This window comes from Pelophylax lessonae (genome assembly GCF_965119305.1).
Source record: "Pelophylax lessonae genome assembly, chromosome: 1".
Classification (NCBI taxonomy): domain Eukaryota; kingdom Metazoa; phylum Chordata; class Amphibia; order Anura; family Ranidae; genus Pelophylax; species Pelophylax lessonae.
The window spans coordinates 716023363-716039476 of record NC_138768.1 but is presented as its reverse complement, the minus strand read 5'-3'; the positions used below and the strand labels follow the sequence as shown (position 1 = coordinate 716039476).

Sequence of the window (16114 nt, the reverse complement as noted above, 5' to 3'; positions counted from 1 at the left end):
ATGTCGGAGCGCACTGCTCCTTCATTACATGCGATCGGATGTGCGGTGCGAGTTCAGCCATACACTTTGTATGGCTGAATTCGCACTGCACCCGCAGCAAAGACGCACAGGACCCTTTTTTGCAGCCGCATCAGGATCGGATCGCACAGTGGTTCACACTTGTGCGATCCGATCCTGTGCGAACTGTAAAGATCGCACTGCGATATGCGATATGGGTGTCGTTAGCATTTCATTGACACCCCCAGCGTATCGCATATGGCAGTGTGAACTGCCAGGGGTGCGTTTGCGATGCGGGAACAGGCTGCGAATTCGCAGCCTTCCCGCATCGCGTAAGTGTGACCCGGCACTTAAGGTTTAAAACAAGTAATAATGAATTGCAGAGATGTACTGCATATTTTATTTTTCCTAGATTTCAGCTATAAGGTTACATTCTTGACATAAAGGAGATACCAGAATGAGGATTCCCAATTCCTAAGTGACAAAGGCAGTCCCTTCATTTGGCATCAGGAGATGGTCCTGACACAGTTCTGCTTTAAATTTAATTTGTGGTGAAAAGAATATAAAAACTGCCACTTGCTGAAAGGTTTTTAAAGGTGCAAGCTGTATGCATTCTGAAAAGTTGCATCAAAATGCGCGGAGCTGTGACAATTTTTCCATACTGAGATTTCAGATTTAGCTGTATAATTTCAGAAAGTTTCAGCATAATTTTTATCAGTTTGTTTATCAACACATGTCCAATATGAATTTGGTATTTTTTTTTTCTTACTGAACAGACGACCCCTGACTATTCTGACTAAAGAAAGACAAGACAAAGTACCTCTTCCGAGCAACTCCAGAGAATAGGTGATATAGTCCTTTAATTGTGCCATGAGATAAGCACACTTTAGTGCGGTGGTCAATATAGAAGTCAGTAGCGTCCACCATCTCTCACTGCGATAGTCACACATGACATAGTCCAACAATCTTATGAAAACAAGACAGCAGAGTTTAGTCTTCACAACAGTATAGAATGTATATTTTATTATTTGGACACAAATGCAAAGAGTTAATCTATGATGTACAGACCTACATTTCCCAACATGCTATGGGAACATAATATACAGAAAAGACCAATGTTTGTTTTATTTGTGACATGTGACAGTACAATAATATGGTGTTCTGTATGCCATAGCAGTTAAACAGATCATTTCCAAATTGAGACTTACTTCAAGGCCTTAGTGTAGTCTTTAGAGAAATAATATTCCTCCCCCATCTGCACCACTATAGAAGAAGAAAATAATTATATGTAGAATGACCAGAAAATGTTATTCAGCTTTACTTGTAGATGATTGAGCCATGGGTTGAGGGAAATGGAAGCTGTGTTTGCAGTGCTATTATTTTGCATTCAGTGTTGGGGACCTTCTCCATTGCTTTACTTTCCATGCTATCTAGATTATTAGGATGCCTCATATAAGCTAAAAGGCATTTTTTTTTTTCTATTAAGGAGGGAACAGCAGGAGCAGCTAAGGGTGGAAAAAGATGGAGCTTCATGTCAATCATTCATCCACAACAAAATAATAGTTATAAGGAGAAGGGGAAGACAGAGTTATTAGAGTGGGTTCACACTGATCCGACTCAAAGTCCCCCCGACTTCGGGCGACTAATGAAGTCGCCCGTGCAGCGCAACTTCAGCACGGCTTGCAACGACTTCTCATAATAGAAGTCATGGCAGGTCGCTCCAACTTTGCCAAAAAATAGTGCAGGAACCTTTTTCTAAGTCGGAGCGACTTGAGTCGTTCTGATTAGAGCGGTTCCATTGCACAGCATTAGAAGCTACTTGTCAGGCGACCAAGTCGTCTGACAAGTCGGATTAGTGTGAACCGGCAGTTAGGGATGATTAGAGTAAACAAATAGTTAATTCAGGATTAGATGGGAACAAATTTTATTTAAAAAAATAAAAGCATTTTTTTTATTTTCTCTTTTTACCATCAGGTAGCCTTAAAGTTGTTAGAATGTTTCTCTGTATTAAGATAAAAAACCTTCTAATACCAGTGCCCCCAGCCCCCCAATAAACACCTCCCAGAGTCCTGTATCGATTCAGCGCTGTGCCTGGCTTCAGTTCTTCTCTCCCCTCTCTCTGCTTTCACAAGCCTTGCTGAGACCAATGGGAGCCATTGGCTCCAGCTGCGGTCAGTCAACTCATTGTGAGGAGGGAGTAGTGGGCAGAGTCGAGCCGCGTTGTATGTGTCTATAGACGCACACCCAGCTCGGGATCAAGCCCACACGTGTGCCCCCATAGCAAGCTGCTTGCTATGGGGGCACGCAGAGAAGAGGAGGAGCCAAGAGTGCTGACAAGAGACTTTAAAAGATGTTTGGGACCACTCTGTGCAAATCCATTGCACATAGCAGGTATGCATTAGGGCTCTTTCACACACGAAGTCCGCCAGGCGGACTCAGTTTTTCTCAGCGGGGGATCGGCGGAGACACAGCTGTCAGGTCCCCATTTATCTCTAGGGGGGAATCAGAAGGGAACGGACCGTCTTGCCATTCTCATCCGATCCAATCCACCAGACGGATGGAAAATAGGGTTTCCATCTGTCCGGTTTTGACGGATCGGATTTCAGCGGACATGTCTCCGCTGACATCCGATGCCCCATAGGGATGCACGGGGCGTCTGTTCAGATCCGCCAAAAAAGAAATGACAGGCGGATCTGAACTAACTCCATGTGGGCCTTACACGTTTTTAAAAAAAAATAAATAAAAAGAACAGCCTTTACAACCATTTTAAAACAGACTTCAAATGCAGATAGAGGCTCATACTTTTGATCTACAGAGTTAAACAGATTAGATGCAAAAGTAACAGTGTAGCTTTGTATCTAGCTCCTGTCTAAACAGTGTTTTTAAACATTGTGCCAGACTTCCTTTTTTTTTTTTCGTATTTACAAAGCAACTCCCCTCCTTTCACATGGGCTGTCCGATCGGATCAGTCAGTTTTTCAGGCGGACCCGATTGGACACTTTATTCACTCCAATGGAGCGGTGGATGTCAGCAGTGACATTTCCGCTGACACCCGCTGCTATCGGATTTGATCCTGTCTGCAAAATCCAGACAGATGGCAGTCCTATTTTCCATCTGTCTGGCGGACTGGATAAAAAAAAAAAAAATGGACAAGCGGTCCATTTTCATTCGATCTCCGCCTAGAGGAGAGCAAGACTGCGTCTGTCGCCGCTCTGCACAATGAGCGGAGAAGGACCTGGCATCCATCTGCTCAGTGGGGATCAGTGGATCCCGGAAAAATGGAGGCACCCGTGTGAAAGGGGCCTAAGACTCTGAAGTCTGTTGAAACAACTGCTGTTAGTTTACATAAGAAGGCTGCAAAAAAAAAAATAAAAAAATTCAGTGCCTCCATTGTAAACCTTTCTGCAGAAATTTTTTTTCTCTACAATGCCTGAAAGGTGCAGAGGGTGAATGAGGGCTTGCTTTTAGTGACTTGACTGCTTGCTTCATAAAGTATAAATACTTTAGTGTGTATAGCCTAGGCAAAAAATCACATTAGGCTAGTTTCAAATACTTGTCCCAGAGGGATTCATGTAATGGAAATACCTATTCAATCAGTTTTATTTTGTTTTTCTGACCCACAAAGATGTTTTTTTATTCGCCCTTCCCCATTAGACCCATGAGATGGAGAATTCTTGACCCTTGGTAACATTTGATGAATTACTGCCAACATTTTTTTTAAATATACATTAGGGTAGCTGTACGTAAAACTGGAGAGTGCAAAATCTGGTACAGCTCTGAATAGAAAAACCAATCAGCTTCTAGTTTTATTTTTTCCTCAAAGTTTAATTGAACAAGCTGAAGTTAGAAGCTGATTGGCTATCATGCACAGCTGCACCAGATTTTGCACTCTCCAGTTTTAGTAATCAACCCCATTGAACTCTAGAAGAATGGCAATATTATGATGTTAAGGCCAGCCAAAAACAAATAGAATACAGCTAAGCAGGAAATTTGTAATCAATCATATAATCAACTGCACTTCTTACACAAAACCCCAAGGGCATTCTAGTATCCTCAGCATATCACTGCTCAGCTGATACAAATGTGCTCTTTGTCCCCTCCATATATGTAGGCCGTACACAGCCTGTCAGCAAAAACTCATAAGTGCTCAATCCCCCTTCACCTTGCCTAAAACAGCAGGAGAGGACAGACGTCTAAGTGGATGTAAACCCTCACGTATATCCATTGAAGTGAACAGCCCCAGATGATACAGAGATGAAACACATCTCCCTAAATAGGTTTTACATGCAAATCTGCTGTCTTCAGCTTGCTATATTTTTTAGAAAGTGCACATCATGTTACAAATTTCCTGTTCAGCACTGGGAGTGTAGTCTTGGCATACACTGTCACATCTGATTGGAGGAAAGGCAACCTCCCCCCCCCCCCCCACATAGGCAGAGAAAGGAAGGAATGTGCTATGAATAGACTAGCTCTCTGCTAATCTATTTATAGCACCCACCCCGACACAAAATTCAGCCTGGTTTTTATCTCAGTTGACTGAGTACTTGTCAGAAGTTATGCTGATAACAGAAGAACGGAGCAGCAGAAACACGCTGGACTTAGGTCTTTTGGAGAGAGATAAGAAAACACTACAGATATATGTGCATAGGTCTGATTTGATGAATCAGGTTTACATCCACTTTAAAAGTGTGCCCCCAGGAGCCATTTTGGTTCATTCAAACTGTGCGCTTAAGCAGTGTGGTCCCTCCCTCATAGCAGCAGCGGCTCAAGAGAAGTGGGCACACTGCACATGCACAGTCAGAATGAGCCGGAGCAGCTGCTGGGAGTGCACTTCCAAAGTCCAAACTCAGCAACAAGGTGTTTTTGATGACAGGCCACATACAACCTACACTAAGGTTAAGTTCACCTTTTCCAGAAAACCAGAGTTAGACTTCAGGTAACTCTACATACAGTTGTCTTCCAGGACAGCCCTTAAGAAGCAACTCCTCCCACGGGGACAGGAAACACATTGCCAAGAGTTCAAAAAGGTGGTCTCTCAGGCACATGGTCACATGGTAAACACAAGAACCGACGGACGCCACTGAAAAAACAAAATCACATAAAAACAGCACTAGCCTAACAAAAACAAGGTGGGAACGTGCTGTCCTGGAAGACTACTGGAAATAGAATAACCGGTAAGTCCAACTCTGGTTTTCCTCCAGTTGTCTTCCAGGTCAGCCCTTGAGAGGATAAGCAAGCACTCGCCAGACTAATGGAGACCACTACTTGGAGGCACTTCCTCCCAAAACCCTCATCCTGGCTGGACAGAAGGTCTAGCAGTTAATGACAGACAAACATGGAGAAATTTGACAAAGTAGCCGCCCTGCAGATCTTCTCTGAGGTGGCACCAGCTTTTTCTGCCCATAAACCCACTAATACTCTTGTAGAATGTGCATTGAGGAAATGCAGGGAATCTACTTCCATGATCTTGTAAGATTCTGCAATGGCAATTTTAATCCACCTGGCTAAGGTGCATCTGGAAGCCTGCTTGCCTTTGCAGCTACCTGAAAAAACTACAAATAAAGCTTCTGAAACCCAAAAGCTTTGGTAGCTAAGCTGCCAGGTAGGCAAGGAGACACCTTCTAACATCCAGGAGGCTGAGCTGCTCCTCCCTAACATTATATGGGCTGTTACAGAAAAAGGGAAGAATTAGGTCTTGTGATCTGTGAAACACAAATGAGACGTTAGGGAGAAATCCTAGAGTAGTCCTAAAAATGACCTAGTCTTCCAAGATCAATAAGAAAGGATTGCAAACAGACAAGGCCTAGATCTGCCGGCTGTCTTAAAGCAGATCTTCACTGCATCTGAGCACCACAAATCAAAAACACTATTTAATTCAATTTTAAAATTCAAAGCAAACTCATATCAAATTTTGTTGAGAAGTGACTCGGAAAAACAACTCTCTAGCATTTCTGGCCATGGCCATTTTGAGTAAGGGCAAATGATTCATGTAGCATTTACTTCCGGGAATCCATCTGCCCTTAGCTCAATCATGCATGGAGGAGAGGGTGATTAACTGAGAAAACCCCTCCTCCTCTCCTTCCCTCTCATAGACTCCTGGAATGTATGACATAATTTGCTTAGGCAAGAAACCAGGAAGTAACTAAAGAAATGTAAAAAAAAAAAAAAAAAAGTTTAAAACAAGTAAATATGATATACTTTCCTATCTATTTACCAATGCTTGCAGCATGTGGATTAAAAATAATCAATGTTGATTGGGAGAGTGAAGTTCCACTTTAAGATTCAAAAACCTCAAGGAAGCTTCTGAAAGAGGCCCAGAAAAGGAGACTTGATGATACCTCTAAGGACTAAGGATACGTTCCAACTAGGATACTTCCTGTTCTTTGACTGGCCTTTTCCTGGATGAAGCCCTGCAAAACCTAGCAATCAGACGGTCTTCTTGAAGCGGCTTCTGGAAAAAAATGCTAAGGGCTGCTATCTGGACTTTAAAGTGTGTAATGGTGTGTAACTCCTGCGCTACCACTTGTGCTCTAAACATATTATATATAAATTAAATGTGACATTTAGGCCCCTTTCACACTTGTACGACCTGAAAGTGACATGACTTGAAGCAATACCAGTGTAATCTTGAGGTCAATAGACCTCAAGTCGCATCAAAGTCAGGCCAAAGTAGTGCAGGGACTACTTTGAAGTCGCACAGATATGAATGGTAGTCACTGGAAATCATGGGGTTTGATTTGTCATGGGACTTTGCAGTCCCAAGTCGCAGGACAAGTCGCACAAGTGTGAAAGGGGCCTAATAATGGGTTGCAGCTTGCAATGAATGGTGTTCAACCAATCACTAAACAATAAACAAATAGGATAAAGATGCCGCGCTTCCTCTTAAAGTGATTACATAGAGATAATTACATCAAATTAAACAGTGCATCACCAGCAGTGTATACATGTACTAAACAATAAACAGTGAATAATAATGATCCAATAATGAAAACAATGGCATTGCAGTTCATAAAATGTCAAATAAACGTGATTTTTGTAAAGAAGTAGTCATGTTTATTTCACGTTGTATGAATTGCAATATCATTGTTTTCATTATTGGATCAATATTATTCACTATTTATGGTTTAGTACATGTATACACTAATGGTAATACACTGTTTAATTTAATGTAATTATCTTTATGGGCTTTAAAGTGTACACCTCAGATATGAAATATGAACAAAGCATATCCCTCTATAATGTGTACTGGTCTCATTTGGGAGCACTAAGCCCCCGTTCACACCGGTGCGATTTGACAGCTCCAAATCGCATGACAAGTCGTACCTCATTGTCAGCAAGGGAACCATTCAAATTGCAGTGAAAAAAATAAAAATAAATAAAAAACACGACTTTTTGCCGATTTCATTACAACTTGCATAGACTTTTTCTTGTATGCAGTCGCAATGAATTTGGCAGTGCATTTTGCACTAATGTACAGCTTTGAAATCGCGCTGAAGTAGCACAATTTCAAAGCTGCACCGGTGGAAACGGGGGCTCAGTGTCATTTCTGTCTGCTGCTTTGTTCCTCTGCTATCAGCATGAATCACTTCTGAAAGTTTTCCTAACACCAAGAGAAAAATGGTGATGGACCTCCAGCAGATCAACAGCCTCAGCTATGTTCTATGAGCTCTGTGAAGGGGGCTGTGTCTTTTCCCTCATCAGCTATTAGAGCCCTTCTCACTGAGCTCTGCAGAATGTGAAGCTCTCCGCCAATAGACACTGAAAATGACTGAATGGTTGGTTGAGCTTTGCGTTTTGGAAATAACTCTGCGCAAAGCCTGAAACGTAGATGCCATCTTATCCTTCACTGAAGAAAGAAATTTTGAACGTACAGAAGCGGATTCCTCTTTAAGCAATGTTTCAATGCAAGAGGGGCAGAAAGTCTTGGAGTAAAGGCTTTTCTTTTGTAGGGTCTCTGACATTAAAAAAAATCAATAGGAGAACAAATGCTCAACTTCCTGGCTCACCTACTTGGCCATTACCAAGGTAAAAAACACCACCCAGACTGCTAATGTGACCTCAGCTGAAAGATCCACCATCAAGGGGCCCCAGGTGACCTAAACACTGCCATCAAAACACACAGAAAAAGGCAATGACAATAGAATGCCTTTCTGTGCACTGCTGGTGCTCTGCATCGCTGAGGGTCTGCATCTGGGAGGAAGCCTCCATGACACCCCGTGTCCTCTCCTGGACGCTCCCAAAGCCTGTGGCACCTGGATATGACACCAGCTAGGCTCTCCCCTTCCTCTCTGTACTGCCTTAGACTGAAACTAGAATCTCCAACGCTCATTGACAGCATCTCTACCAGAAATGATGCCTGGCATCTTTTGGTCAAGTGGGCTCAATCTGGTGGAAGGAAGGAATGCCCCTCCCCTCACACTACCGCCACATTCAACTGGGAACAGAGCTCTCACCAAGGAGGTGGGGCACTGCCATTTAACTCCCTCACTTGGGCACTGAGAAGAAGTGGAAGTGTGTCTCCTTCTGCCCGTAAAGAAGAGGGAACCCCTGGCCAATAGAAAGAAATCAAGACAAGGAGGAACCCAATCAAAAGGGAGCTCCTAAAGAGATAGGGTTCCCTCACCAAAAAAGCTGGTTCTGCAGGCAACATGCCCCCTCCGGATGGAGGAAACACACAAACTTGACCATGAGGAGCTTCATCTCAAGGGCTGGTGTGTAAGGGGACTAGGGGAAAATAGCCTTTTCAGCCAAGGGGCCCCAGTAGATATTAAAAAACAGGAGGTGGGGATTGCTAAAAGAGTTTTTCAGTCAGGCTTCTGGGGTGAGGGGCTTCTGGGGTGAGGGGGGTTTGCTCAAATAGCTTCTGGTATGACAATAAAATTAATAAACATTTTACAAAGTTTTTACTATCTACTGGGGCCTCTTGACTACATAGGTTTTTTTAATGGAAAAGGTGAACTTAGCCATTAAAGGTGGATTTTGAGTGGTTCTCATATTGCGGTTTGTCTGTTGTACGGCTTAATTTTATAATTAATTCTCAGTTTCAATTTACTTTGCTCTACTTATCTTTTATTAACAAATTAAAAGTACTTACTTAAGTGGCTCTTCATTCGGGGACACTTGTATTTCTTGAACTGAGCTACAGCACTGCTCAGGAGGCTGATAATGAGCTCCTAATACAGAAAATACAAAGATAAGGGTTGAGATCACAAAGCAATAAGTAAAAAAAGATAGAGATTAGAAAATCTGTGGGCTGGGCATTACAGCCTAAACGCATAATTCTTCAGAGTGACAGCTGCCACATTTTTGGAGAATGCGCTATTACCAGATGCATACGGGGCTGGCATAAAAAAGGCAAAACTAAAAAGCTGCTTACTGAGTGAACGACATCTCTTTCTTTAAGCTGCAGAGCAAGAATGCCTGCTTTTTCTTTCTCTGGATCAGAAAGATCAAAGCCTGTAAACAATAAAGAATATAAAATTAATAAGGTGCACTATTATGGTAGGAAACACTATTGCAACAAGTGTGTTCATGTGACCTTTTTTACTCTGGAACAAAACAGTTATAAACATAAAATGTTTTAACAGCTGACCCAGTTACTTATCATCCATTTTTATTCTGGTAACGCGCAGGAGGGTGAAAGTGGGATGTACAGCTCCCCTGCCATTCATCTGCTCAATCTCATAATGGAACACCACTAAAAACTATCACTTTTTTTTTTTTAGTTTTTGTATTTAGTGGAAATCACTGTATATACAACTCTCCATGTGGTATATTATTGCCACTTCAACATATCAGGTATCAGGATTTACACAAATGGAGAGGCTGCGAGAAGTGACTCTCAGCCAAATTCAAGTGCACAGAGTCATCATTCTGCTGTGGCGATATTGAACAGAAATAAAAATGCAGCTAATGAGGAATCACAACTGACCAACAGAACAATATGAAATACATAGCGGAGAAAAAAGTACATTTGTAAAGTGATTGCCATCGATCACATTGTAAAACAACCCATTCAGTTTAAAATAGAAATGAAAGGCAAAACATTTGTTTATTGATATAAAAAAACATAATAAATGTTTAAGTGATCACATTCCTCTGTTCTCAACTGCAAAGGAGCCAGGGGGCAGGAGAAGCAGCAGCACACTGAGCTCCCCAGTGAATGGCTGTGCAGCAGGGGCATTTCAGGACAGGTCTGATCATTGGAGAAGAGTATACTGAGTTCCCAGTACAGCTAGAGAACTGACCACAGGTGTGTTCTCCTGCTTAGTGTGGTCAGTTTTCATTAGGAAAGCAAGTGGACTAGCAGTAACACCAGGGATTTCACATAAAGGAAGCAAAACAAAGAGAACAGGATATTTTTTCATACAATTACATGATACAGCATGCACATATCGAGAATATGAAGTGTTGGGGTACCAAACTCTTCAAGTCATGTATAATGTAAAGGTTCCCGACTCTCTGACTACTGCCAGTCACATGGCAATTGCATCACCATGGTAACTCACACAGACCAAACCCATATATATTAGTATTCTTTTTCTGAATATTTAAAACATATAAAAAGTTGTGTTCCTCCCACTTTCTCTCGGCATCACTATGAAAGAATGCTCTAAAAACCTTAGACTTATTGGTGATGGCATTTCTAAGAGCCTTTCAGGACAGCACCTGCAGAGAGCGTAGCTCCACCTAATTTTCCCAGGAAACACTGGATCCTTTAAAATCCCTCCTCTTCCACCATGCCTTCAGTTATAGAGTAGCCTCCAACATGCTGGAAAATGGAGCACAGAACAAACCATAACAGACCACTAAGTCATTTAAAAAAAAAAAAACCTTGGGGAGGATGGCAGCTGCTGTCCTGAAAGGCTCTTGGAAATACGGTCACCGGTAAGTCGAACTAAGGTTTTCCCAAATCGCCTTTCAGGACAGCACCTGGAGAGGATAACGGAAAACCTTACCCTAGGGTGGGACCATTGCCTGCAGGACCTTCCTACCGAAGGCCTGATCTGTAGCCAACAGTAGATCCAGCCTAAAGTGCCAAAAGAAATGTAGAAAAGCTGGCAGATTTGTTCACGTGAAGCACCAGTACTTTCGACCCAGGAGGCGGTCATTGACATTGTAGAGTGGGCAGCAGTACCCTCAGGAGGTCATTTCCCCTCGAGCTATGTAGACTTCTCTAATTGCCCATTAAAGCCACCTTCCCAATGTATTTTCTGAGGTCTTTTCTCCTTTGCGGGATTCCGCGAAGATTATGAAGAGTGCATTTGACTTCCTGAGTTCCTTAGTTAAGGTTAGATATAGTATCAGGCATCTTCTTAAATCTAATGTATGCAAAGCTTCCTCCTTAGCATTAGCTACAGCAGAAGAAAAAGTAGGTAGTACTATTTCCTGAGTACGATGAAAAGACGTAGAAATCTTAGGAAGGAAAGCCGGATCTGTTCTGAGAATTTCTCGGTCTGGAAATATAACTAAAAAAGGAACTGAGACTGACAAGGCCTGAATTTCACTTATTCTTCAGGCCAGGTGATCACCACCAGAAAAATTGTCTTTAGAACTAAATTCTTAGAGATGCTTCCTCTAAGGGTTCAAACGGCGCTTTCATGAACCCTTGTAACACAAGAGACAAATCCCATTTGGGAAAAACTTTAAGGACCACTGGCCTATTTCATGCGAAGGCCCTGAAAAACCTAATAATTAAAACTTCTTGCGATAAGGTTTTCTCAAAAAAAAAAAAAAAAACTGAAAGAGCTGCCACTTGGGTTTTTAGGGTGCTGGCTGTCAGCCTCTTCTCCATTCCTTCAAGGAGGCACTCCAAAACGGAAACTATTTTTAACTTAAAGGCCCTTGGAAGAACACCAGGAATTCGATTTCTTCCACACCTTCATGTAGATTGCTCTCGTCACCTTTTTTCTACTAGAAAGAAGGGTGGCAATAAGTCTTTCTGAAAGACTCCTGGCCATTTAGGAGGTCTTTTTCAGAAACCAAGCTGTCAACTTTAGACGATCCAACTCTGGATGGTTAAGGGTTCCCTGCGTTAGTAGGTCCCTCATGAGCGTAAGTTTCCGGGAGGGTTTTTGTGGCTAGATTTAGGAGAGGCACAAACCATGGCCTCTTCTGTCAAAAGGGAGTGATCAAGATCAAGTCTGTGGACTCTTCCTTGAATTTCCTGAGGACTAGAGGTAATAGCTGGATGGGGGGATGCGTAGCACAAGGGGAAGTCCCATAGATGAGCAATGGCATCTAGTTCCCAGGTCTGATCTTGTGATCTCTTCCTGTGAAGAGAAAAGAATATTGGCGCTTTGGCATTTTGTTGGTTAGCGAATAAATGGACCCGAGGATGACCCTAGGCTTCCGCAACCATCAGGAAGAATTCCTGATTTAGGCTCCACTCTGCTTCTACTATCTTCTTTCTGCTCAGGAGATCCACCAGGAGATTTTGGGATCCTTTCAGGTGAAAAGCTGTTAGAGAAGCCACATTTCGTTCTGCACAGGTAAGTAGCTGCATGGCCAGATCCGAGAGACTCCTGCTTCAACACATAAGCCACTGCCATCAAGTTGTCCGACAGAACCTGAACATGTTGACCCCTGATAACTTGTTTAAAAGGACAAGAGGCCTGGAAAAATGGCCCTCAACTCTTGCCAGTTGGACGACTTCCTGACCTCTATCTTGGACCACCATGACCCTTGTACAGTACGATCGCCTAGATGGACCGCCAGCCCCAAGCACTTGCGTTTGTGGTCAGCCGTTTGTCTAGAAGGAAAGACCATGAAAGGCCTCCTGTCAGATTGGCCAGGTTTTGCCACCCCCAGAGAACCCTCTTCACCCTCGTGGCAATCTTGATTGACTTCTCTAGAGGCTCTAAATGTGACCATTTCTGAATAATATCCAACTGGAGAGGGCGAGAATGTAGTCTGGCTCACTGGAGGGCTGGTATGGATGTGGTAAGCAGCCCTAGCACTGCCATAGCCACCCAAACAGTCACAATGAGGTTGGTCTGAATCTGACCCACAGCAGACTGGACCTTTTTCTTGTGGGAGTAAAATCTTCTGAACTACTGAATTTATCTGTAACCCAAAAAAATGAACCTCCTGTGCCAGAATCAAGTTGGACTTTTCCAAATTTAGAAGCCACCCCAAGCTTTTGAGGTGAATCTGGGTCTCCTGTAGGTTTGCTAACATCTAATTCCTGGAGTCTGCAAAGAGCAAGAGGTCGTCCAGATAGGGGACAAAGAAGATCCCCCCTCAATCTCAGCGGTTCCAGTGCTTCTGCAATCAATTTTGTGAATACCCTGGGGGAAGATGACAGACCAAAGGGAAGAGCCCTGAATTAAAGATGCCATACAGATTTCCCCAAGTTGACAGCGAGCTGGAGAAACTTTTTACAAGACTGGACTATTGGGACGTGTACTTATCCCTCAGGTCTAATGATGTCATGAAACACCCTGGGGACAGAAGCTTTGACACGAGTATATTGTGTCCATCTTGAAGTGTTAGTACCATATTGATTTTTTTACTAATTTTTAGGTTTAATATTAGCCGATATTTACCAGAAAGATGCGTGAATAGAAGCCGTGGCCTTTCTGTTCCTTGGGGACTTGGATTATAACTTCCTGCTGCATCAGCTCCTGCAAAAGGGACATCATTGCAGAAGCTTTTTCTTTGTCCCTTGGGAGAGGGGTGACATAAAACCTGCTTGGGGGGGTTTCTGAGAACTCCAGGATGTAACCCTGGGTGACGATATTCCTGACAAAGGGGCTTGAGGTTTTTTTCTCCCACTGTGGGAAGAAAACAGATAACCTTCCTCCCACCAGGAGGAGGCTGTCATTTGCTCTTGGCGAACTGATCCAGGGGTCTAAAAAAAGTACCCCACCTTTTCACCTGCCCCTCTGCGAGGACCACCTGTTCTTCTGGTCCTGTTCTCTACCTCTCTGGGACTGAGGAACAGCATAAAAATTCTTCTTGAGGGGCGGTTTCTTTTTAGAAGGGAAGGCTTTCTTCCTATCGGCTGTTCCATCTAAGACCGTTTCCAGATCGGGATCAAAAAGGAAATCACCCGAAAACGGTATCCCGCACAACTTGATCTTGTACACAGAGTCTACCGACCATGTTTTGAGCCCATTTGACCAACGCTGAGGATCTTGCAGACATTTTGATTGATTCTCCAGAAGCATCAGCCATATATTTAACTGCTTTCAACAGCACTGGGAAGGACTCAAGGAAATCTTTCATTGACATTCCAGACACCACATGCCCTTTAAGCTGTTCTAACCAGCACTCCAAATTTCTTGCAACCACTGTGGATGTCATAGCCGGCTTAAGGCTGGACGAAATTGAATCCCACACTTTTTTTGAGAAGGAAATCTGCTATCTTGTCCATTGCGTCTATTAAGAAACCCCATGTCCTCGAACTCCAAATCTATGCGACGAGAGACTTGAGAAAAGGCCGTGTCTACTCTGGGCCTTTTATTCCGCACATGGGTCTCAGCCTCTTCAGAGGGGAAGCTTCTCCTAAAAGGTTTTGGAGAAAAAAGGGTCCCTCTCAGGATCTCTCCATTCTTTAATTGTCTCTGACAGAACCTTATGGACCGGGAATACCCTGTGTTTGAATTTATCCAGACCCTGATACATTCTGTCATGTACGGCGAGCTGAGCCTTCTCCTCCTGGATTTCGAGGATAGTATAGATTACTTTAAGCAAATCATCTACTTCCTCTAAAGATAACTTGCACCTGGATATTCTACTGAAAAAAATAAATCTTTGCATTGCTGTGAAGATTCCTCTTTAACAAAGTCTGCTGTGCAGGTTTTGCACAGAGGTTTTAGCCTTGAATCCCTGAGAGGGTTTTTGCAAGGACACTTCCTTTGATCTGAGGGAGGTCCTTCAGATTTAACTGCAGCTTTGACCTGAAACCCAAACCCAAAACCACTAGTCACCTAACAGCTGGAACTGTATACCCCACTGTGAACAGACTACTACCACCTCAGAGAAGGAAACGTGACCGAACTACCATTCCTTTAAAACAAACGCTTCCCAATGTCCCCACTCTCTGAGAAGCGGAAGCACCGACCTTTCGACTCGCCCCCTGACCCTTGCTTTCCAGCGACCAGAACCATTGCCGCTACGCCCTTGCCGGAAGTCCGGCCTACCGTAAAAGTCACTTGCCCGCCGGGATTGCTGCAAGCTGCGGCTCCCCGCCTGGACTGCCTACCAGCCCAAAACCCACGACTCCCGGGGACACAGGCTGGGCACTGCTACTACCAGAGCTGGAAGGGCCAGAGGCTCCGGAACACCCCCCTCCACTGAGCTGGAGGGGGTGTTGGGATGGTCACCAAAACACTAAATAGCCTAGGAGGTAAGCCTAACCTTTCTCCACCTGGAGAGAGCGCAGCCCCCCTAACTGGTTCCCTGTAGCGCTTCCATCATGGCGGAGAAAACACAATAACTGAAGGAATGGTGGAAGAGGAGGGATTTTAAAGGCTGCAGTATTTCCTGGGAAAATTGGGCACAGCTACACTCTCTCCGGGTGCGGTCAGGAAAGCTGATTTGGGAAACAAAGCAAAGGAAATGATATGAATGAAGTGCTGAATTAAAGTACAAGTTCACTTTTCTGAACAGACCCGTATTTAATAACATTTACCAACCTCAGTAGGATAAACTGTTTTCTACGAGCAATTATATGGCCTGGTGACCGAGCACACACAATATCTCATGTAACCCAAAAAACTACAAAACTAAAAAAAGGAGGGGGAAAGCAGCTACCTTAAAGGAACTAATATGGCATATATCCAGACTGGTTAAAATTGTGATATTTTGTAGAAAATATAAAAACTTTGTATATATGTGTACGTATCAAAAAAGGTAATATACACAACAACTATCACCAACCGGGAGGCAACGTTGTCTAAAACTAACAAATATACAAACGTTACTAGTGGCCACTTGAAAGGTAGTCCCTTAAGGTAACCACTTCTTTAGGGTGGGGCCTTTCCCCCTCCTTTATTTGTTTAATTTTACGCTCCGCAACCTCCTCCTGCACCCACGCAGGATTCTCTTCTTGCACTCACTGTCACAATTTGAAAACAGCTGGGCCACACAGGGCTCTCCCCACACAGCATCT

General features: G+C 43.4%; 1 protein-coding gene across 1 annotated transcript in view; it reads right to left on the bottom strand.

Annotated features, from left to right (window-relative positions):
* Nucleotides 1-16114, bottom strand: part of TRAPPC11 (trafficking protein particle complex subunit 11) — an 82462-nt gene that overhangs the window by 46336 nt on the left and 20012 nt on the right. Inside the window, exons 12-15 of the mRNA XM_082243437.1 lie at nt 9374-9453; nt 9092-9170; nt 1206-1260; nt 818-963 (exon numbers count right to left, since the gene is read on the bottom strand). Coding sequence (XP_082099563.1) covers nt 818-963; nt 1206-1260; nt 9092-9170; nt 9374-9453 — 360 coding nt within the window. The remainder of the gene's footprint in view (nt 1-817; nt 964-1205; nt 1261-9091; nt 9171-9373; nt 9454-16114) is intronic.